At 55.4% G+C, this 20,475-nt stretch overlaps 3 protein-coding genes and 1 long non-coding RNA gene across 6 annotated transcripts; 1 reads left to right on the forward strand and 3 right to left on the reverse strand.

The window, feature by feature from the left end:
* Positions 1 to 1,894: 1,894 nt before the first annotated feature.
* Positions 1,895 to 3,532, reverse strand: OXLD1 (oxidoreductase like domain containing 1). 3 transcript variants are annotated; one of them, XM_063617380.1, is made up of 2 exons: positions 3,417 to 3,532; positions 1,895 to 2,479 (listed from the first exon to the last, which is right to left on the reverse strand). In XM_063617380.1, exons 1-2 carry the CDS (start codon positions 3,474 to 3,476, stop codon positions 2,060 to 2,062), a joined length of 480 nt encoding a protein of 159 aa, XP_063473450.1. In that variant the 5' UTR covers positions 3,477 to 3,532; the 3' UTR covers positions 1,895 to 2,059. The 3 variants fall into 3 exon arrangements, with proteins under 3 accessions (XP_063473450.1, XP_063473451.1, XP_055097353.1); XM_063617381.1 differs by lacking the exon at positions 3,417 to 3,532 and adding an exon at positions 3,044 to 3,138; XM_055241378.2 differs by lacking the exon at positions 3,417 to 3,532 and adding an exon at positions 3,062 to 3,091.
* Positions 3,523 to 10,993, forward strand: CCDC137 (coiled-coil domain containing 137). The gene is made up of 6 exons (XM_055241385.2): positions 3,523 to 3,799; positions 4,607 to 4,740; positions 7,118 to 7,346; positions 8,628 to 8,710; positions 8,958 to 9,037; positions 9,376 to 10,993. The coding sequence occupies exons 1-6, from the start codon at positions 3,666 to 3,668 to the stop codon at positions 9,586 to 9,588; spliced, it is 873 nt and encodes a 290-aa protein (XP_055097360.1). The 5' UTR covers positions 3,523 to 3,665; the 3' UTR covers positions 9,589 to 10,993.
* Positions 5,545 to 14,654, reverse strand: LOC134732421 (uncharacterized). The gene is made up of 3 exons (XR_010115563.1): positions 13,427 to 14,654; positions 12,698 to 12,969; positions 5,545 to 7,321 (listed from the first exon to the last, which is right to left on the reverse strand). It is a non-coding gene; the product is annotated as an uncharacterized lncRNA (long non-coding RNA).
* Positions 14,655 to 17,818: 3,164 nt separating this feature from the next.
* ARL16 (ADP ribosylation factor like GTPase 16) lies at positions 17,819 to 20,453 on the reverse strand. Its single transcript, XM_055241383.2, has 5 exons — positions 20,347 to 20,453; positions 20,191 to 20,248; positions 19,659 to 19,772; positions 18,691 to 18,806; positions 17,819 to 18,536 (listed from the first exon to the last, which is right to left on the reverse strand). Exons 1-5 carry the CDS (start codon positions 20,406 to 20,408, stop codon positions 18,365 to 18,367), a joined length of 522 nt encoding a protein of 173 aa, XP_055097358.1. The 5' UTR covers positions 20,409 to 20,453; the 3' UTR covers positions 17,819 to 18,364.
* Positions 20,454 to 20,475: the final 22 nt, after the last annotated feature.

Raw genomic sequence — 20,475 nt, forward strand, 5'->3', positions numbered from 1 at the left:
TCCCCAAAAAGTATTGAAATAAAAAATAAATAAATTGGCCGGGCATGGTGGCTCACACCTGTAATCCCAGCACTTTGGGAGGCTGAAGTGGGCAGATGGCTTGAGGTCAGGAGTTTGAGACCTGCCTGACCCACATGGGAAAACCACATCTCTACTAAAAATATAAAAATAAGCCAGACGCAGTGGGGCGCACCTGTAGTCCCAGCTACTTGGGAGACTGAGGCAGGAGAATCGCTTGAACCCGCGAGGTAAAGGTTGTGGTGAGCCAAGATCACACCACTGCACTGCAGCCTGGGCCACAGAGCAAAACTTCGTCTCAAATAAATCAATAAGTAGATTGATTGAGGCCTGTCTCAGATACTTTTGGTGTATAGCTCTCACTAACTAAACAACTCATGAAAACTAAGCAGTTGGCCAGGCACAGTGGCTCATGCCGGCAATCCCAGCACTTTACAAGGCCGAGGCAAGTGGATTACCTGAGCCCAGGAGTTCAAGACCAGCTGGGTGATATGGCGAAACCCCGTCTCTAGCAAAAATACAAAAAATTAGCTGGATGTGGTGGCACATGCCTGTAGTCCCAGCTACTTGTGTGGCTGAGGCTGGAGAATCGCTTGAACCCAGGAGGAGGAGGCTGCAGAACTAAGCAGTCCACAGACTTGCTTTGGGGATCCTGGGTACCAAAAACATGGACTTGGGTCTTTGGGCGACTTGGTGGGGAGTGGCATCCCATGAGCACAGGATGAGGAATCTTACTTCGGGAATTCTATTTTTTTTTTTTGTGAGACGGAGTCTCGCTCTGTCGCCCAGGCTAGAGTGCAGTGGTGCAATCTTGGCTCACTGCAAGCTCCGCCTCCCGGGTTCCCGCCATTCTTCTGCCTCAGCCTCTCCGAGTAGCTGGGACTACAGGCGCCCGCCACCACGCCCGGCTAATTTTTTTTTGTATTTTTAGTAGAGACGGGGTTTCACCGTGGTCTCGATCTCCTGACCTCATGATCCGCCCGCCTCGGCCTCCCAAAGTGCTGGGATTACGAGCGTGAGCCACCGCGCCCGGCCTTACTTCGGGAATTCTGGCTGAGAAAAGTGCATTGACAACGCTGCCCAGCAGAGAGGAATTCATTCACTGGCTCAGGTTGTCTCAGATAATAGGGTAGCCTTAGATTACATCTTAGTTGAGCAGGGAGAACGTATAAGGTTGCAAATCCCACATCCTGTACTTACACAAATGAATCTGCAAAGATTAAAAACTCATCTAGGTGAAATTAGAGAACAGGCCACTTGGTTATGGCAGGTTTCCCTGACTGTCAGTGAGAACTGTTTTCTTTCCTTGTTTTCTTAGATTTCTTATGGAATAATCCACATTTTCAGGATTGCTAAACTTAGGCATGTCAGCCTTGCTAATTTTTTTTCTTTTTTTTAGGCAGAGTCTCGCTCTGTTGCCCAGACTGGAGTGCAGTGGCGTGATCTCAGCTCAATGCAAGCTCCGCCTTCCGGCTTCACGCCATTCTCCTGCCTCAGCCTCGTGAGTAGCTGGGACTACAGGCGCCTGCCACCATGCCCAGCTAATTTTTGAATTTTTAGTAGAGACAGGGTTTCACCACGTAAGCCAGGATGGTCTCGATCTCCTGACCTCATGATGTGCCCGCCTCAGCCTCCCCAAGTGCTGGGATTACAGGTGTGAGCCACCACACCCGGCCGGGGGTCTTATTTTACCCTCATAGCAGGGTGATGGCTGCAAGAGCTTTGGAGGTGAATAATGCCGACCTGGACCTGCTCGCTTTGAAGATGCAACATAGGCCTTACGGACAACCACACAAAAGCCTCCTGTTGAGGCCAAATCAGCAGCCGTTCTGGTTGGCAGACATACTGCCAAAAAAACCACCCCCAAAACAAAAGCTTCCTGTGAAACCACCACAGAGAATTTATTTTTTTCTCAGGTGAAGTCAATAAATAATTCTTCCTATTCCCGTTGGACACAAGGAGTCCGTGAGGGGGTGTGAAGGAAGGAGGCTGTGGCTACGTCCTGGGCTCCGTCCTGTGGAGGGAGTCCAGCAGGGCTGGCTCAGCCTCCGCACCTGGTGTGAAGCCGGATCTCCATCCTGAGGAAGGCCTTGAGGTTCTCATCAGCCACGTGCTCCTCCAGGGCAGCCAGGGCCCGCTCCCCACCGTCCTGGAAGTGCTGCAGCAGCCTGTCCGCGTACTCCACCCACACGCAGTTGGGGCAGCCACTCATGCAGCAGTTTGTGGGCGGCTGGAGCTCAGGTGGCAGCGGGTACTGGGGTTCTGAGGGGCCCCCACTGGGCAGCGATGCCTTGGGCGGCCTGGTGCCGTCCGCACCTGCTTGGGAGCCCACCTGTACGTTGTCTGTCCCGAATTTTCTGCGCCCATCAGGGGCTTGCGCTCCGGGATGGTGCCTTTGAAGAAAGCTGCCACCTCCAGGAAGCCTCTGGCAGCAGTCTGGGCTGGAGAACCGGCGAGCCCCCTGAGGATGCAGACAAACATGTGACTCTCCAGGAAGTTGGTGAGGCCCCGTCTACCCCAGCAGAGAGGACATTTCAGCTCCCCTGTCATTGGGCAACTGTCTCCATGTCCTCAGCTTTTTCACTTTCTGTGACTTTAGACATGTTATTTCACCTCTCTAGACTCAGTTTCCCCACTGTGCAATGGAAGTCATGGGTATGACACGGTGTGATTCACAGGAAGTGCCAGGATCAGGGCCTGGCGCCGGGTGTGCACTCCAGTAGATGGTGGGGGGTAGGGGAGGCACTCGCCACCTCCCGCTAAGATGGCTGCTCTGTGGACACGAGTATGGGAGAGGTGTAACCCTGTAAGCTCCTGGCCAGCCCAGCACCCCTACCAGTATAACCAAGCCCCACCACCTCTGAGGGACCAACTGGAAGAATCGCACCACTCTTTATCCAAGTTTCCCTGTCACAAAGCCCAGGCTTCTCAGGTCCCTCTCATCCCAGCGTGAATGTCCTATAGGCAGCCTTCGCTCGCTCCCCTGCTCTATCTACCCAAGATCACGGACTGACACGCTACCAACTTCACTTATTTCTCTAACTAGTCCTGCGAGGAGCATCATCCGCTCCATGTCCACGGCCAGTCCCCAGAGCCCAGGAGGTCTCTCACAACAGGCGCTCAGCGGATACTGAGAAACAGGAAAGTGGCCGTTCACCGGGCTGCTTCCTCTCCCGGGGCTAAGCGGCCCCTCCACAGATTCCGGGGCGGGGACTCGGTAAAAGCGGATGGAGGAGAGGAGCGAGGGGCCCTTCGGCGGCGGCCAGCGCGCGATCCTCCCGGCTCCGTCCCCATGTGCGGGTGGAGGGGCCGGGGCTCCTCCCGGTACGTGCGGGCCCCCGGACAACGGCCTCTCGGACGTGCCCTTCGACGCTGCCAAGACCCCTCCTGGTACTTGCCGAGCCACGGGCCGCGGCGGCTACCGCCCGGCCTCCCCCGACCACCCTCCGCAGTAGCATCTCCCGCGGACGGGATCCCGCAACCCCGGACCGTGAGCGGCGGGCGCTCCGACCAATCCCGGACCTTCAGGAAGTCGCGCCGCGCCAGCCGTCGTGGGGCTGAGCGCAGGAAGCGGAAGTGCCGATCGGTGGGGCGGAACCGTGCAGGAAGGCGGAAGTGGCTTCGCTAGGAAAACTCCAGGCGTGGAGATGGCGCGAGCTGGTCACGGGGCAGCGGTGCCCAGGGTGCAGGCGGGTCCTGGGAGTCCCCGGCGAGCGTGGCGGCGGCAGCAAGTGCAGCCGCTGGGAAAGCAGCGCCCAGCCCCGTGGCCCGGGCTTCGCAGGTGACAGCGCTGCCCCGCGAGGCCGCCCAGAGAAGGGGACGCCTTGAAGGCTCCGCCCGGGACCCCCTAGGGAGCGTTCACTCGGACCCCTTCCCCAGGTCGAGCTCAGTGCCCTCCTCTGTCTGTGCCCGCGGCCCACGCTTCGCCAGGATCGGTTGAATGAATGGAGGCGCGAGCGAGTCCCTGGTTTTGCCTTTCCCGCGTCCCAGTGTCCCGGTTCTGGACGAGGTCAGGGCGGAAAGGCCTCCTGGGCTTTCGGAGTGCCTTTCGGCCTCGAGTCCCGTGAGGAAGCGGTTCAAGGACAGCCACTGAGTGAGACCGAGAGGAAAGATCCCTGCTCCCTGGGCTGCTGGACTGTCTCGCACCACAGAAGCCAGATGTGGCCACTGTATAGATTCTTTTTTTTTTTTTTTTTTTTTTGAGACAGAGTCTCACTCTGTCGCCCAGGCTGGAGTGTGGAGTGCAGTGGCGCGATCTGGGCTCACTGCAAGCTCCGCCTCCCGGGTTCACGCCATTCTCCTGCCTCGGCCTCCCGAGTAGCTGGGACTACAGGCGCCCGCCACCACGCCCGGCTAATTTTTTGTATTTTTAGTAGAGACAGGGTTTCACCGTGTTAGCCAGGATGGTCTCGATCTCCTGACCTCGTGATCCGCCCATCTTGGCCTCCCAAAGTGCTCCCAGAGGCGTGAGCCACCGCCCCCGGCCGGCCCCTGTAGATTCTATTGCCAGACCCAACTATTGTTTCTCTTATTGATTCTGCTTGTGCTTTACTTGGGACGGGTCTCACCCCCGTGTTCTTCCTCCCAGCAAAGAGAAGAAGAAAGTGAACTGCAAGCCCAAGAACCAGGACGAACAGGAGATCCCTTTCCGGCTCCGGGAGATTATGAGGAGCCGCCAGGAGATGAAAAACCCGATCAGTAACAAGAAAAGGAAGAAAGCAGGTGTGTGCAGGCCCATACTGGGTGGCAGTGAAGCTTTGTGTGTCTCAACCCGTCCAATCGCCCAAATACTTCAGAACGTTTCAGGCAGATGAAATATGCCAAGACCCGGTGCTCAGAAGGTGGGGGAGCGTGGCCAAAGCTAAAACAGTGGCTGGCAGCGGGTGGCGCTGTGGTTTCAGGCGGGGCTTGGAAGGAGGCTGTGGGGTGGGCGGGGAGGACCCGTTATGGGGCCTCAGGAGCCATGCTAAGGAGTGACGTTTTTTCCCCCCCGAAAGTAGCGAAGATTCATCAGAGTTTTTAGCAGGGCATGGCCAATTCATGTTTACTCTAAGCAAAAAAAGGTCACCGAGTGGTGATGGAGTGAGCGGGAGTGGACCTGGCAGCTGGCAGGGCTACTGCCAGGGAGAAGCCATGATTCTTGAGACAAGAGTGCTGAAGCAATGGTAAAGACAAGTGGGTGGTCAGGAGCTGAAGGAGGAAATTCGATCAGGCCCCTCTGAGAAGTCTGCCTTCCTCCCCCAAGTCTGGGTAGGGTATCCACATGTGTCCACTGCTGCAACCCAGAGGTAACACTCTGGGCACGTTGGGAAACGGTGTCCACTGTGTGTATATTTTGCTTATAGACACATTTCCCTAACGTGGGACTGGTTTTACAGCAAAGCTGTTTTATAATTTGTGTATAAACTGTAGGCTTCTTGTTGGGGGTTATATGGCTGCCAAAGGGATAGTGAAATAATGATGAGAAAGGTGCAGGGAGGAGGCGCACTGGCCTGGGTAGCAGATGGCAAGTTCTGAACCGTGGTGTATTGGCACCTTTGTTTGTTTATTTATTTATTTATTGAGACGGAGTCTTGCTTTCTTGCCCAGGCTGGAGTGCAGTGGCGTGATCTGGGCTCACTGCAAACTCTACCTCCTGGATTTAAGCAGTTCTCCTGCCTCAGCTGCCTGAGTAGCTGGGATTACAGGTAACACACCACCACACCCGGCTAATTTTTTTTGCGTTTTTTTTGTTTGTTTGTTTGTTTGTTTTTGAGACAGAGTCTTACTCTGTAGCGCAGGCTGGAGTGCAGTGGCGCAATCTCAGCTCACTGCTACCTCTGCCTCCCCTGTCCCAGTTCAAGCAATTCTCCTGCCTCAGCCTCCCGAGTAGGTGAGATTACAGGCACACGCCACCAAGCCCAGCTAATTTTTGGGTTTTTAGTAGAGACGAGGTTTCACCATGTTGGCAAGGCTGGTTTTGAACTCCTGACCTCAAGTGATTTCCCCACTTCAGCCTCCCAAAGTGCTGGGATTACAGGTGTGAGCCACTATGCCTGGCCTTTTTTCTTTGGAGACAGAATATCGGCTCACTGCAACCTCCACCTTCCAGGTTCAAGCAAGTCTTGTGCCTCAGCCCCCCCAGTAGCTGGGATTACAGGCCTGTGCCACCACACCCGGCTAGTTTTTATATTTTTAGTAAAGGATGGGTTTTGCCATGTTGGCCAGTCTGGTTTCGAACTCTGGCCTCAAGTGATCCGCCCACCTCAGCCTCCCAAAGTGCTGGGATTACAGGTGTGAACCACCATGCCTGGCAATATGCATGTCTTCACATATTTATGAACACAACCACCTGCCTGGCACTGTCAACCTCCTGTGTTCCACACTTGCCCGGGGTCCTGCACTTGTGTTCACAGTGGATGTCGTAGGTCTGCCCACGTTTTTTTTTTTGTTTGTTTTGTTTTGTTTTTTTTGAGACAGAGTCTTGCTCAGTCGCCCAGGCTAGAGTGCAATGGCACGATCTCGGCTTACTGCAAGCTCCGCCTCCCGGGTTCACGCCATTCTCCTGCCTCAGCCTCCCGTGTAGCTGGTACTACAGGCGCCCGCCACCGTGCCCAGCAAATTTTTTTTGCATTTTTAGTAGAGACAGGGTTTCACCGTGTTAGCCAGGATGGTCTCGATCTCCTGACCTCACGATCCGCCCATCTCGGCCTCCCAAAGTGCTGGGATTACAGGTGTAAGCCACTGCGCCCGGCAGGTCTGCCCACATTTCTCTGTGTAGCTCCACTGGGCTTCCTTGGGCAGCTGTGCAATGGAGTCTGTGGGTGATCAGAGGAGAATTCATTCAACCAGCCACCTAGGGGTGGACATTAGGTTGTTTCTGCTTTCCTTTTTCAGCTGTGCTGCAGTGGACATCTGTGACAAGTGCCATTGGGCTGGGGGGTCTCGTCCCTGGGGATGCCAGGCCGGGCATTCTACATCCTCTTCAGCTACTATCGTTGGGGTGCTTCCAGCCAGCCTGGTCTTCCCTTCCTGTGGCTTTGGGTGGGGGAATGAGCATGGGCCACCTGCCTGGCACTGTCGGCCTCCTGCCTCCTCTGAGGCCTCCCTTTGTCCTCAGCCCAGGTGACCTTCAGAAAGACATTGGAGAAGGAAGCAAACGGAGCGGAGCCTGACATCGCCATCCCCAAGTTCAAACAGAGGAAGGGGGAGTCCGACGGGGCCTATATCCAGCGCATGCAGCAAGAGGCCCAGCACGTGCTATTCCTCAGCAAGAACCAGGCCATCCGGCAGCCAGAGGTGCAGGCAGCTCCCAAGGAGAAGTCTGAGCAGAAAAAAGCCAAAAAAGCGTGAGTGGAGGCGGGAGGGGTTGGGGTCTGCCCTTGGAGCCAGGGGGAAGACATTGGGTTCCCATGACGGCCCTCTGCAGGGACCCTGTTTCGTAGCCGTGGGGCAGCCCGGATTCAGGGAAACCAAGCCAGAGCCCTGGGAGTTGGCAAGTCAGAGCATCCAGCTGGGAGCCAGTGAGGTTGTGGCCCCCAGGAGGCTGTGGAACCTGGGAAGTCTGCGGAGACCTCGCTTGGTCCTTGCTTTTCACAGGAAAAGCACCAGAAAGCCCTAGCCCTGCGGGAATCAGCCCTGAGGTGGTCGGTCTGAGGGTGACGTGCCCGGGCGTTCTGTTTCCATTAGGGCCCTTCCTCGTCCAAGAGACTACACCTTTCTAATTCTGTAAAAGCTTTGGCCGAGTACAGTGGCTCACGCCTGTAATCCCAGCACTTTGGGAGGCCGAGGCAGGTGGATCATGAGGTCAGGAGATGAAGACCATCCTAGCCAACATGGTGAAACCTCGTCCCTAATAAAATACAAAAAAAAATTAGCCGGCCGTGGTGGTGTGTGCCTGTAATTCCAGCTACTTGGGAGCCTGAGGCAGGGGAATCGCTTGAACCCGGGAGGCAGAGGTTGCAGTGAGCTGAGATCGTGCCACTGCACTCCAGCCTGGTGACAGAGCACGAGACTCTATCTCAAAAAAAAAGAAAAAAAGCTTTGAAGGTTAGAGAGGTTGCTTTCAGCTCTGTAGATTCCCTGTTTCTGGATTTTTGTATTACTTATAATTACCTTAGCCAATGAAAGTTCATCACAGAGAACGTGGCCCAGATACAGCCTGGCACCATAGTGATCTCCAGAGCTGTCGCTGAAGGTGAAGCTTCCAGATTCACATTGAGGGAGACGTGATATATGATACTTGTTAAGCCCTTTAGACGCAGCAGCACCGGATGGGCTGGATGAGTCTCTGTTGGGGGGTCTTTGGCAGCATTCCCAGCCTTCATGCACAAAGTGCCAGTAGCCCCCGCCTGCCTATATGCACACATTGTCAGATGTTCCCTGGCAGGCAGCCATCCCCAGCTGAGAACCACTGAGGGGGACCCTTGAGGGGACTCTTGGGGTCAGAGCCTTCTTTGGTGGGCAGCTGTGGGTTTCGGGGTGGTAAGGGGACCGGGGACTCGGAGGCAGCCACCTGTTCTTGGGTCCCTGCTCTGCCACGGGATCCCTTGTGGGTGGGGCGGCCTCTGCCTCCTCCCTGGGTGGAAAGAGAATTTAGGAATCCGAGTGACATGTGCTTTCTTCCCCAGGTTCCAGAAGCGGCGACTAGATAAAGTCCGACGGAAAAAGGAGGAAAAGGTGGCAGACAGGCTGGAGCAGGAGCTGCTGCAAGGTGGCTCTTCCCAAAGTGATGGTGTCAGCAGTGGTCTGGGTGGGGCCTGGGCACAGGCCTTCTGTTCCCCACCAGCCCTGGCTGCACTGGGCACCTGTGGTCTCCCCTGGGGTCCACAGCCATTAGACCGCTGGATGAGTTGGTGTTCTGTCCCAGCCCTATGGGAGGGAAGTGGGCGGGTGGTGGCTCTGGGTGTCGAGTGCAGTGGCTGTGGGCAGCAGTCCTCAGTTGTACTCTGCCCCTCCAGACATGGTGAAGTTTGGTGAGGTTGTCCTGCAGCCCCCAGAGCTGACTGCAAGGCCCCGGAGGAGTGTAAGCAAGGACCAGGTAAGTGGGGCATGGAGACAACTTGAGTTTGTCCCCCAGTGCTGCCAGGGAACAGAAGCCTTGGACAGGCTGGATATGGTGAGTCACACCTGTAATCCCAGCACATTGGGAGGCCAAGGCAGGTGGATCGCTTGAGTCCTGGAGTTGATACCAGCCTGGACAACATAGCGAGATCCTGTGTCAAGAAAAAAAAAACCCTCAGCCAACATGTGTGCTGTCTGGTGTGTGGCCTGAGAGTGCAGTGTTCTCACTGGTGGGAGAGGTGTTGAAGCTGTGAGGCTTTCTGTTGCGTCCCCTCCTTTCCCAGCCAGTGCCTCACCCTCCCCTCTCTCCCTCAGCCTGGCAGGAGATCGCAGATGCTGAGGATGCTTCTGAACCCAGGCTGTGTGTCCCAGCCTCTGACCGCCTCCCTGGCCCGCCAGCGGATTGTTGGGGAGGAGAGAGAGCGGGCTGTGCAGGCCTACAGAGTGTTGAAGCAGCAGCGGCGGCGGCGGCTGCACGGGGAGCAACCCCACCTCACTTCCCGGAAGAAGGCAGAGCCGCAGCTGTGATGGAGAGACACCTGGGGCCTGGCCACACTCCGGGAAAACTGGCACCAGGAGCTGCCACACCTGGGTAGGAGAGAGGCAGGCCTGCCAGCAGTGTGGGGTGAGGCCTCCAGCTACTTGTTCACACATTGGGCACTAGTGGGTCCACATCTTACAGGGGGTGAGTGCCCGACGGACTAGGGCCAAGGCCTGGTTGACAAGACGGCCCATGGGGCCCTGTGTCACTCACAGCTCCATCTCTTTGTTTTGAACTTCCATTCTGAGTCTCAGCCCAGGTACACCTTAGGAAGGGCTGGATCCCTGTCCCTGAACACCAACTACTGAGACAGCTGATGAGGCTGGCTCAGTGTGTAACGGCGTGTGTGTGTGACAGTGTGTGACGGAGGCCCCCGGAAGTGCACAGTGCACATCAGGCAGAGCAGGCCACGGGCAGGGAAGACGCATCGGGGCAGGGCCACTGGGCACATCTGGACCACCTGGGAGGGCTCTGCAGGGGACTGTGACTACAGGCTAGTTGTGAGTGGTCCCCTGCAGAGGCTGCCCACCCAAGGTTTGGTTGGGGTGAAACGTGATGACAACATATACACTTAAGGAGGTGGGAACCGGGGGCCAGGCGCCGTGGCTCACACCTGTAATGCCAGCACTTTGCGCAGCCGAGGCGAGTGGGTCACCTGAGGTTAGGAGTTCGAACCAGCCTGGCCAACGTGAAACCGCATCTCTACTAAAGATGCACGAAAAAAAAAAACAGTGGGAATAGAGTTGTCACCTACCTAACAGGGCTCTGAGAGAGCCGGGAGGCCCAAAGTGGCTGGAGAAGGTAAAGGAAAAATCCTGTCTTGGGCTGGGGGTCACAGAGTGGGTCCCAGGGGGAGTTCCTGCTGAGGGCAGGGCCTTGGCCAGGCTTCAGTCTCCATCCAGTGCCAAAGGAGGAAATGCCCAGGCTGTCAGCATTTCCAGATGAGAGCAGAAGGGAGAGGCTTAAACCCAAGTCACACATCCAGCAATGGAGTCCGACAGCCCAGCACCATCTGGGAACTGAGGAGCGCCTCTGCCCGGCCCCCACACCGTGTGGAAAGTGAGGAGCGTCTCTGCCCGGCCGCCACCCTGTCTGGCAACTGAGGAGCATCTCTGCCCGGCCGCCCAACGGACTGGAAAGTGAGGAGCGCCTCTGCCTGGCTGCCACCCTGTCTGGGGTGAGGAGCGTCTCTGCCCAGCCACCGCCCAACTGTCTGGGAAGTGAGGAGCACCTCTGCCCGGCCACCGCCCTGTCTGGGAAGTGAGGAGCGCCTCTGCCCAGCCGCTTGCAACCTTCCAAGTGTGAAGTGACAGCCTTGTGTGTAATCTTTTCTGTCTTCCCCAAGTTTGCACTTTCGACATTAAAGTTTACTTTTTAGTTAGAAGTTTTAAATTGGAGAATATATATTTAAAGTCAGGGCTGTTTTCCTTTAACGTGCGTTTCCCACCTTGTGATGGACCCGGCAGCCCCAGCTCTCGTGTTGGGATGTTGGTTTTGCAGCAGCCAGAACTCAGCCCCAGATCACATGCAGCAGCTGGAAGGGGGTGGCCTTTCCCTGGGAAAGGGCCGGGGCAGCAGCGGGTGGCGCTCCCACTCGCTCGGTGCCTTTGGTTTTGGGCGTCAGTATCGGCCCGTGTGGCTAAGCGAAGGGATCCCACAGGGCTGGGAAAGCACTCATGCTCTCCACTGCATCCATGATTCTCAGGTTTCAGCTGGTGGAAGGGAAACCCCTGGTGGTTTTTAGGGCCTCTTTGTTGCCCAGGCTGGGGTGCAGTGGCATAAGCACACTGCAGCAAGTTGTTGGGCTCAGGGGATCCTCCTACCTCAGCCTCCCAAGTACTCGAGACAACAGGTGCTCACCAACAAACCCAAATAATTTTTTGCGCTTTTGTATAGATGGGGTTTCGCCACGTTGCCCAGGCTGGTCTCGAACTTATGGACTCAAGGAATCCACCTGCTTTGGCCTCCCAAAGTGTTGGGGTTACAGGCGTGAGCCACTATACTTGGCTTTTTTTTTTTCTGGTCTTGCTTCACCTTGGCAGGAGTGCAGTGGCACACTGGTCTCCAAGTCCTGGGCTCAAGAGATTAGCCTGCCTTGGCTTCCCTCAGTGCTGGGGTTCCAGGAGAGAGCAGCTCACCCCTCCTACTTTTCTTTTCTTTTTTTTTTTTTTTTTTTGAGGTGGAGTTTTGCTCTTGTTGCCCAGGCTGGAGTGCAATGGCACAATCTTGGCTCACCACAACCTCTGCCTCCCGGGTTCAAGCGATTCTCCTGTCTCAGCCTCCCAAGTAGCTAGGATTACAGGCATGCACTACCATGCCTGGCTAATTTGGTATTTTTTAGTAGATATGGGGTTTCTCCATGTTGGTCAGGCTGGTCTCAAACTCTCGACCTCAGGCGAGCTGCCCGCCTCTGCCTCCCAAAGTGCCGTCCTGCTTTTCTTACTTATCCCTTTACTTCCGGAATCTTCAGGAGGAGGTGATGTGGACATGTCAGAGTCGACGTTTAAGAGGTGAAGGCCATGGATGGGCCTCCCTGGGCCTTCTGCTCTCCAGGGGGCAGCGCTGATCTCTCCATATAAAGGGAAAACTGAATTTGCACAAAATCGGGGTGCTGACAAAACCAGTGATCCCAGATGGGTCACCTACTTGTACACACAGGTCTCGCAGCACCCTAGTTGTAAACTTTCCCACAAAGAATTTTCCCAGACTAGCCAGATTTTCTCCCAGCAGCCAACCCTATCACACATTTATTAATGTGATTTTTTTTGAGGAAAAAAATATTAATGTTAGGCCGGGCGCGGTGGCTCACGCTTGTAATCCCAGCACTTTGGGAGGCCGAGGCGGGCGGATCACGAGGTCAGGAGATTGAGACCACGGTGAAACCCTGTCTCTACTAAAAATACAAAAAATTAGCCGGGCGTGGTGGCGGGCGCCTGTAGTCCCAGCTACTCGGAGAGGCTGAGGCAGGAGAATGGCATGAACCTGGAAGGCGGAGCTTGCAGTGAGCCGAGATTGCGCCACTGCACTCCAGCCTGGGCGACAGAGCGAGACTCCGTCTCAAAAAAAAAAAAAAATTAATGTTATAATTTCACATACCGTATAATGCTATCCTTTGATTAGCGTTTAGTTTGATGGGAACTCCAAATCGTTACAGAAAATTCAGGCCAGCTGTGGTGGCACCATGCCTGTGGTCCCAGCTACTCGGGAGGCTGAAATGGGAGGTTCACTCAAACCTGAGAGGTCAAGGCCACCCCACCATCTGGGAAGTGAGGAGTACCTCTGCCTGGCCGCTGCACCGTCTGGGCCTGTGAGCCGTGATTATGCCTCTGCACTCCAGCCTGGGCTGTAACAGAGCAAGACCCCCATCTCTAAAACAAAAGAAAAAAAAATCATATCCAGGCGCTACATCTGCGCTGAGAAGAGTCCACAAGCAGAGGTGACTCTGAGAACAGTGGTGTCCTCAGCAGCATCAATTTCCCCAGACTCAGGAGTGAATTGGGCTCCAGCATGTGCACCGAGGGGGGTCCAGCGTGCCTGGCCCCAGAACAGCCACTGAGTGCAGGGACCCTAAAGTTGGGTGGGGGTCTGGGTGACAAGGCCAGGGGAGTCCCCGGCACCCCTCACCCACCCCGCAGGATACCCCAATTGACACCGTGTGCCAGCAAAGTGGGGACCTGATGGTTTTGGGAACGTGGGTCATTGAAAGTGGCCTGCAGCACACGGCCTGTCAGGAGCAGGCAAGGAGGGTCCTTATCTACCCACCCCGAGACCGTCCTCCCGTGGCACCATGCCATGCCTGCGTAGGGCTCCCTGGCTGGAACCCACCCTTGAAAACCACCTGAGGAGGTGCCAGAGTGTGGCTGCCAGCTCCAGATCACGTCGGCTCCACCTGCCCGGAACCCAGCTGCCACCAGCGCTGGCTGGGAACACAGGCTTGCTGTCTTCGGGTCTTGGGAAACCTGTACTCTTAGGACTCATTCAGGACCAGCATGTCCAGCCCAAGGATTGCTTGAGGAAAGGCACTCCCTCCCAACTAAAGGAACGTTCCTCCAGGCAAGCTGAGAAGCGCAGCCCACCCACCTCCAGCCGGGTGGCCACAGGCACCTCAGGCTCCCACCCCCCTGTATTTTCATGCCTCACAGCAACAGTCATGGTGGGTATTTCTTTCTTTCTTTTTTTTTTTCGAGATGGAGTCTCGCTCTGTCTCCCAGGCTGGAGTGCAATGGCGTGATCTCGGTTCACTGCAAGCTCTGCCTCCCGGGTTCACGCCATTCTCCTGCCTCAGCCTCCCGAGTAGCTACAGGCGCCCTCCCAGGACTACAGGCGCCCGCCACCACGCCCAGCTAATTTTTTGTATTTTTAGTGGAGACGGGGTTTCACCATGTTAGCCAGGTCTCAATCTCCTGAACTCATGATCCGCCCGCCTCGGCCTCCCAAAGTGCTGGGATTACAGGCGTGAGCCACCATGCCCGGCCGACACTTGGCCATTTCAACCAGGCTGTGCTAAAGTCCTCTGAAATTGGGGGACTGAAACCCAATTACTGGGATCACAAGTTGCCTGTGAAATCTGCAAGGACCTGCTGTCAGGGCTCATTAAATCCCAAAGTATGGCACCTTGGCATGCAGACTACTCTGACCCAGAGGAGACTGGAAGGCCTCAGAAGCCAGGTCTTTGTCCTTCCCTCCTGGTTCCTGCCCACTTTTCTCTGCAAAGTGAGTCTCAGAAACCACAGTTCTTTTTCCCCACAGCAGGTCATAGAAACTAGAACTCTTGGCCAGGAGCGGTGGCTTACGCTTGTAATCCCAGCACTTTGGGAGGCCGAGGAGGGCGGATAATGGGGTCAGGAGATAGAGACCACGGTGAAACCCCATCTCTACTAAAAATACAAAAAATTAGCCGGGCATGGTGGCGGGCGCCTGTAGTCCCAGCTGCTTGGAGAGGCTGAGGCAGGAGAATGGCGTGAACTCGGGAGGCGGAGCTTGCAGTGAGCCGAGATCGCACCACTGCACTCCAGCCTGGGTGACAGAGTGAGACTCCATCTCAAAAAAAAAAAAAAGAAAAGAAACTAGAACTCTTTCCCAAAGCCAGCCATAAAACCTAGCAAGGTCACTCTTTCCCTTCTCCCTGGAAGACCCTCATTCCCGAGGGGGTCCTGCCCTATCCCCAGGGGAAGGGGAATTGTGCACAGTGGCCTTGCTGGGTTTCCCCACTGTGTCCATCACCAGTTAGACGGACGTTAGGCCAGATCCTGTGTGTCCAACCACATTTCTGCATGCCTGTTAATTCGTCAAACCTAAATATAAAAATAAAGGTTTTCACGCCGGGCACGGTGGCTCACGCCTGTAATCTCAGCACTTTGGGAGGCCGAGGCGGGCGCATCACCTGAGGTCAAGACTTCGTGATCAGCTTGGCCAACATGGTGAAACCCTGTCTCTACTAAAAATACTAAAATTAGCTGGGCGTAGTGGCACACACATGTAATCCCAGCTACTCGGGAGGCTGACGCAGGAGAATCGCTTGAACCTGGGAGGCAGAGGTTACAGTGAGCAAAGATTGTGCCACTACACTCCAGCCTGGGTGACAGATCAAGACTCCCATCCCAAAAATAAATAAATAAATAAGTAAATAAAGGTTTTCCCTGGGTCTTTATTGCTGAAGCCTCCCGTGTCATGTAAAACTTTATTTACTTATTTTTTTTAGATGGAGTCTCAATCTGTCACCCAGGCTGGAGTGCAGTGGCACGATCTCAGCTCACTGCAACCTCCACCTTCTGGGTTGAAGCAATTCTCCTGCCTCAACCTCCCAAGTAGCTGGGATTACAGGCAGGCGCCACCATGATGGGTTAATTTTTGTATTTTTAGTCGAGAAGGGGTTTCACCATGTTGCTCAGGCTGGTCTCAAACTTCTGGCCTCAAGCGATCTGCCCACCTTGGTTGCCCAAAGTGTTAGGATTACAGGTGTGAGGAACCGTGCCCAGCTGTCATGTAAAACTAATACATTTGTTATGTTTTTAGGCCGGGCATGGTGGCTCATGTCTGTAATCCCAGCATTTTGGGAAGCTTAAGCGGATCAATTGAGGCAAGGAGTTCAAGACCAGCCTGGGCAACACAGCAAGACCTCGTCTCTACCAAAAATACAAAAAAATTAGCTAGGCATGGTGGTGCATGCCTGTAATCCCAGCTACCCAGGAGGCTGAGGTGGGAGGATTGACTGAGCTTGGGAGGTTGAGGCTGCAATGAGCTGTGATCCCACCACTGTGCTCCAGTCTCGGAGACAGAGTGAGAGCTTGCTTCAAATAATTAATTCAAATAATTAATTTAATGCTTTTCTCTTGCTCACCTGTAGTTTGTTAGGCGTGTTGGCTGTCACCCTTATGGGTGAAAAAAGGTATCGTATCTTTCCGCCCCATGGTACTAACAGGACAGAGACCTCACCTGTCTAGTAGCTGTTTGGTGGTGGTAAGGGGCAGGGGGAGCAGTGCATGGGGATTCATGTGGTGTCTAAGAAGGTGGCATCCAGGCTGGGCAGTGGCTCATGCCTGTAATCCCAGCACTTTGGGAGGCCGAGGCGGGTGATCATGAGGTCAGGAGTTCAAGACCAGCCTGGCCAAGATGGTGAAACCATCTCTACTAAAAATATAAAATTTAGCCGGGTGCAGTGGCAGGCGCCTGTAATTCCAGCTACTCAGGAGGCTGAGGCAGGAGAATTGCTTGAACCTGGGCAGCAGAGGTTGCAGTGAGCCGCCGAGATCGTACCACTGCCCTCCAGCCTGGGCGAGAGTGAGACTCTGTCTCAAAAAAAACTAGGTGGCATCCAACAGGGCACAGGCTGTGTACAGTTGAGAGCCCATGACACACTGGAAAGCAGAGATTGGAGCCCGAACCACCCTGAAGCACACGCCGTGCTGAGAGCTTTTCCCAGGCATTGCACACAGCCCTCCATGGGAATAAAGACCCATTTCCCCACAAGCAAAGTGCAGCAGGTTTGTGCCACGGAGGAGTGTGGTGGGTGCGAGGCTCCTTCCATGACCAAAGGAAACTGGGCTGCCAGCTGGGAAAACATCTGTAGAAAATTCACATCTATTTTCAGGACTATAGGGTTTCTTATTCAATCTTTGTAGTCAAATGACGGCCCCCAAAAGGTGTGTCCAAATTATAACCCCTGGAACAAGCAAGAGTACCCTTGTTTGGAAAATAGGGCATTTGCAGATGTAATGAGGAATCATCCTGGATTTCCAACAGAGGTCCTTGTAAGAGAACACAGGCACAGGAGAGAAGCTGCGTGAAGGTGGGGGCGGAAACTGAGGCTTTGCAAGCCACAGCCCAGTCACACCGAGGAGCACCGCAGCTACTACGCAGGCAAGGCACGGACGCTCCCTCGGAGCCTCTGGAAGGAAACTACCCTGGTGAAAGCCCAGCTTTGGACTCTGGCCTCCAGAACTAAGAGAGCAAATTTCTGTTGTTTTGGCAGCCGCAGGACACTGACCCGTCAATCAACACTCCCACAAGTAGCCACGGCTGAGAACCAAAGTCAAGGCAGGGCGCTGGGGAACCGTGGGAGGCACAGCCACCATTTCCTGTGCTTCATCTGAGCCCCACCTGGCACACCTGTGGGCATTTCAGGGCAATACCTGTTCACTGAACAAGTGAACCAGTGAGAATGCTAGTTTTTTTTTGTTTGGTTTTTTTTTTGAGACCGAGTTTTGCTCGTCACCCAGGCTGGAGTGCAGTGGCGCAATCTTGGCTCACTGCAACCTCTGCTTTCTAGGTTCAAGCGATTCTCCCGCCTCAGCCTCCTGAGTAGCTGGGATTACAGGCACAAGCCACCACGCCCAGCTAATTTTTTGTATTTTTAGTAGTGACAGGGTTTCACCATGTTGGCCAGTCTGATCTCGAACTCCTGACTTCGTGATCTGCCTGCCTCAGCCTCCCAAAGTGCTGGGATTACAGGCGTGAGCCACTGCGCCCGGCCACCAGCTTGTTTCTAACTCGAGGCCTGGCTCTTACTACCACACTCACTTCACCTGCCTCATGCCACCTGTGGCAGACGCAGAGTCAGGGTACCAGCGGCTCAGCAGGTTGGAGGTTGTGCTACAGCAAGAGGCCAGGTCTCAGTGGCACTGTGCAGTCCATACGCCTTGGGGGCAGTCCAGCAGGTCTCCAGGAAGGAGGGGAGCCAACCCCAATAGCACCACTCCAGGATGCAGAACACTCGGCCACCTGTAGGCCCTGCTCACCCAGTCTGGGGACAGGTTTTTATTTTTTTATTTTTTTTAAGACAGAGTTTCGCTCTTGTTGCCCAGGTAGAGTGCAATGGCATGATCTCGACTCACTGCAACCTCCGCCTCCCGGGTTCAAGGGATTCTCCTGCCTCAGCCTCCCAAGTAGCTGGGATTACAGGCATGTACCACCACACCCAGCCAATTTTGTATTTTTAGTACAGACAGGGTTTCTCCATGTTGGTCAGGCTAGGCTCAAACTCCCGACCTCAGGTAATACGCCCGCCTCGGCCTCCCAAAGTGCTGGGATTACAGGTGTTAGCCACCATGCCCGGCCCCTGGGGGCACTTTTTTCAGAGGCCAGATGTCAACTTCCATCTCTACATGCCTCAGTTTATGCATCATTGCATATCAGCACAGAGCCCCATCATGTAGGGTTACTTTGGGTTATTCTGCCCCTGTGAGAAGAAACTATTGGCAGTGAAGCCATACTGCTCTCTGCCACCTCTCCCCAGCTCAGGCCAGCCGTGCCTCTGCCGTGCAGTCAACCGTTGGCTCTGTGGGTGGCCTGGAGCCAGGCCAGCACCCCTGCCAAGCCAGTGCCTTCACGGGCGCTGATTTCTGCCGTGGTGATGTTCTGTTTGGCACAAGCAATGATGTCTGGAAGCCTAATTAATGACTTCATCTCCTCCGTGGACATGTAACAGGGTAGGTCGCTGGAGTGAAAGAGGTGCCCCATCAGAGCAGTGGCAGCCACACACCTGCCCCGGACCCCCAGCCACACCACCTCCCTACTGAGCCATGCTCCCAGCTGTAACCCCAGGGAGCCCCCGCCCCCGCTGTGCTCCCTCTCAGCTCAGGGACGCGTACATTTTATTGAAGAGTATCAGCACCGATGCTTCTGCAAGTTGTTCTGCAGAAAGGAGACCTAAGAGCTGCACACAGGATGCAGAGAGCTGGGTGGGGTCAGAGGCGTCCATCACAAACTGGGGAAAAAGAAAAAGCAGCAATGCCCCGCTACCAGACTTCCTCCCCTGGGCCTCAGACCTGCACTGGGAGAGCAAAACTGCATTTTTAAATTTTTTTTATTTATTTATTTTTTGAGATGGAGTCTCGCTCCGAGTGCAGTGGCACGATCTCGGCTCACTGAAACCTCCGCCTCCAGGGTTCAAGTGATTCTCCTGCCTCAGCCTGCCAAGTAACTGGGACTACAGACACCCGCCACCACTCCTGGCTAATTTTTTGTACTTTTAGTAGAGACGGGGTTTCACCATGTTAGTCAGGATGGTCTCCATCTCCTGACCTCGTGATTCGCCCACAGCTTCCCAATGTGCTGGGATTACAGGAGTAAGCCACCGCGCCCAGCCCAGAACAGCTTTAAACAAAGCTTTGGGAACAAGCAGAAGCAGAGGGAATCGAGGTTTATGAGGACGATCTGGTGTCACTCGTCTCTGTCCTCATGTGGCCATCAGCTCTCCATACTGGAATGTGGGGCACAGGCCTTGTCAAGATGGGACCAACCAGAAGCACGTATAAATCCAACATAAACACAGACGTACCGGGGAGCGACACAGAGGGCTAAGTCTGTTCTCTGCAGAGCAACAGCTCTGCCCTCAGCAAGCCCTCTGTGAGCTTCTACCGGGGGCCTGGGAGCGCAAGCACCAGAAGCCAGACGGGGTGCCCAGCAGGAAGCAACACTAGCTAAGACCTATTTCCATGAGTAGTACAGTCACTAAATAACCCAAACCCCTTTCTACACACAGCAAGGTTGGGGACTGGACATCACAGAAACGTAGACACACTTCTCTAAAGGAAGCCCATGTGGGATTACAACCTACCAGAAGAGAACGGCAGTTTCCATAGTAACTGGACCAGATGGGGCCCATGCACCCCCCCAGCTCCCGGATGGTGATCTTTCTCTGTGCCACGATGTCAGTAAGATTGGTGCCCACCTATATGAAAAACCACGATGCAGAAAGAATACAAGCGCTGTCCCGTTGTGAACTCCTGAAGAGCACCCTGCCCACACCTTACACGGTGGCCTGAACCCCGCAGCCCCATTCTCCAAGGGCTCAGTCCCTAAGGCAGGAACAGCGAGCAGGGACCGACGCCCATCAGTAGCTGGACTCGGTGTCGGAGCGACCAGCCACAGGAACCGTTGCGAGGGGAGAGGAAGTGCCCGTGGAGGGCGGCAGGCCTCCGCATCCCGCGCCAAATATCCTCAGCTCGGGCCGCCCCCCGCTCCCGAAGGCTGGCCTTAAGTCAAGACCTGACCCGCTGCGCCTTGGCGTGCACTTAGAGGAGCCCGGAGCTCTTCGCCAAGCGCAGAGCTGACCCCCCGCAACTCCACCCGCGGGGGCGGACACCTACCGTGGGCCGTGTCGGGGGCGGCTCCCCCAGGTCGCCCTTCCCATCCCGGGAGCTCACCTGTGCGAAGCGGTCAAGGACCCGAGCAGCTAAAGGGTGAGTCCCCGCCCCGGTCCGAGTGCCCCCCGCGCCCAGGTCCCGTCCCCCCGCGGAAGGATATCCTGCAGCCGTTTCACCAGCAGCGTCTTCCCGACGCCCGTGGCCCCCAGCAGGAGACACATTCCGTGCTTCGCTCTACCCGGCACCCGTAGCTCGGCGCCGCGGAGCAAGGCCCGCCCACCGCCCACT

This window comes from Symphalangus syndactylus, chromosome 14 (assembly GCF_028878055.3).
Source record: "Symphalangus syndactylus isolate Jambi chromosome 14, NHGRI_mSymSyn1-v2.1_pri, whole genome shotgun sequence".
NCBI classification, from domain to species: Eukaryota; Metazoa; Chordata; class Mammalia; order Primates; family Hylobatidae; genus Symphalangus; species Symphalangus syndactylus.

Bases quoted from the DNA above. Each gene is read 5' to 3' on its own strand.
- OXLD1 (XM_063617380.1), bottom strand. From the start codon at position 3,476: ATGCTACTGCGGAGGGTGGTCGGGGGAGGCCGGGCGGTAGCCGCCGCG. The intron at 2,480-3,416 runs GCAAGTACCAGG...CTGCATCCTCAG, and splicing joins CCGCCGCGGCCCGTGGCTCG to GGGGCTCGCCGGTTCTCCAG.
- CCDC137 (XM_055241385.2), top strand. From the start codon at position 3,666: ATGGCGCGAGCTGGTCACGGGGCAGCGGTGCCCAGGGTGCAGGCGGGT. The intron at 8,711-8,957 runs GTGGCTCTTCCC...CTGCCCCTCCAG, and splicing joins GGAGCAGGAGCTGCTGCAAG to ACATGGTGAAGTTTGGTGAG. The intron at 9,038-9,375 runs GTAAGTGGGGCA...TCTCTCCCTCAG, and splicing joins GGAGTGTAAGCAAGGACCAG to CCTGGCAGGAGATCGCAGAT.
- ARL16 (XM_055241383.2), bottom strand. From the start codon at position 20,408: ATGTGTCTCCTGCTGGGGGCCACGGGCGTCGGGAAGACGCTGCTGGTG. The intron at 20,249-20,346 runs TATCCTTCCGCG...CCGCTTCGCACA, and splicing joins CTGGTGAAACGGCTGCAGGA to GGTGAGCTCCCGGGATGGGA. The intron at 19,773-20,190 runs GTAGGTGTCCGC...TTTTTCATATAG, and splicing joins CGCCCCCGACACGGCCCACG to GTGGGCACCAATCTTACTGA.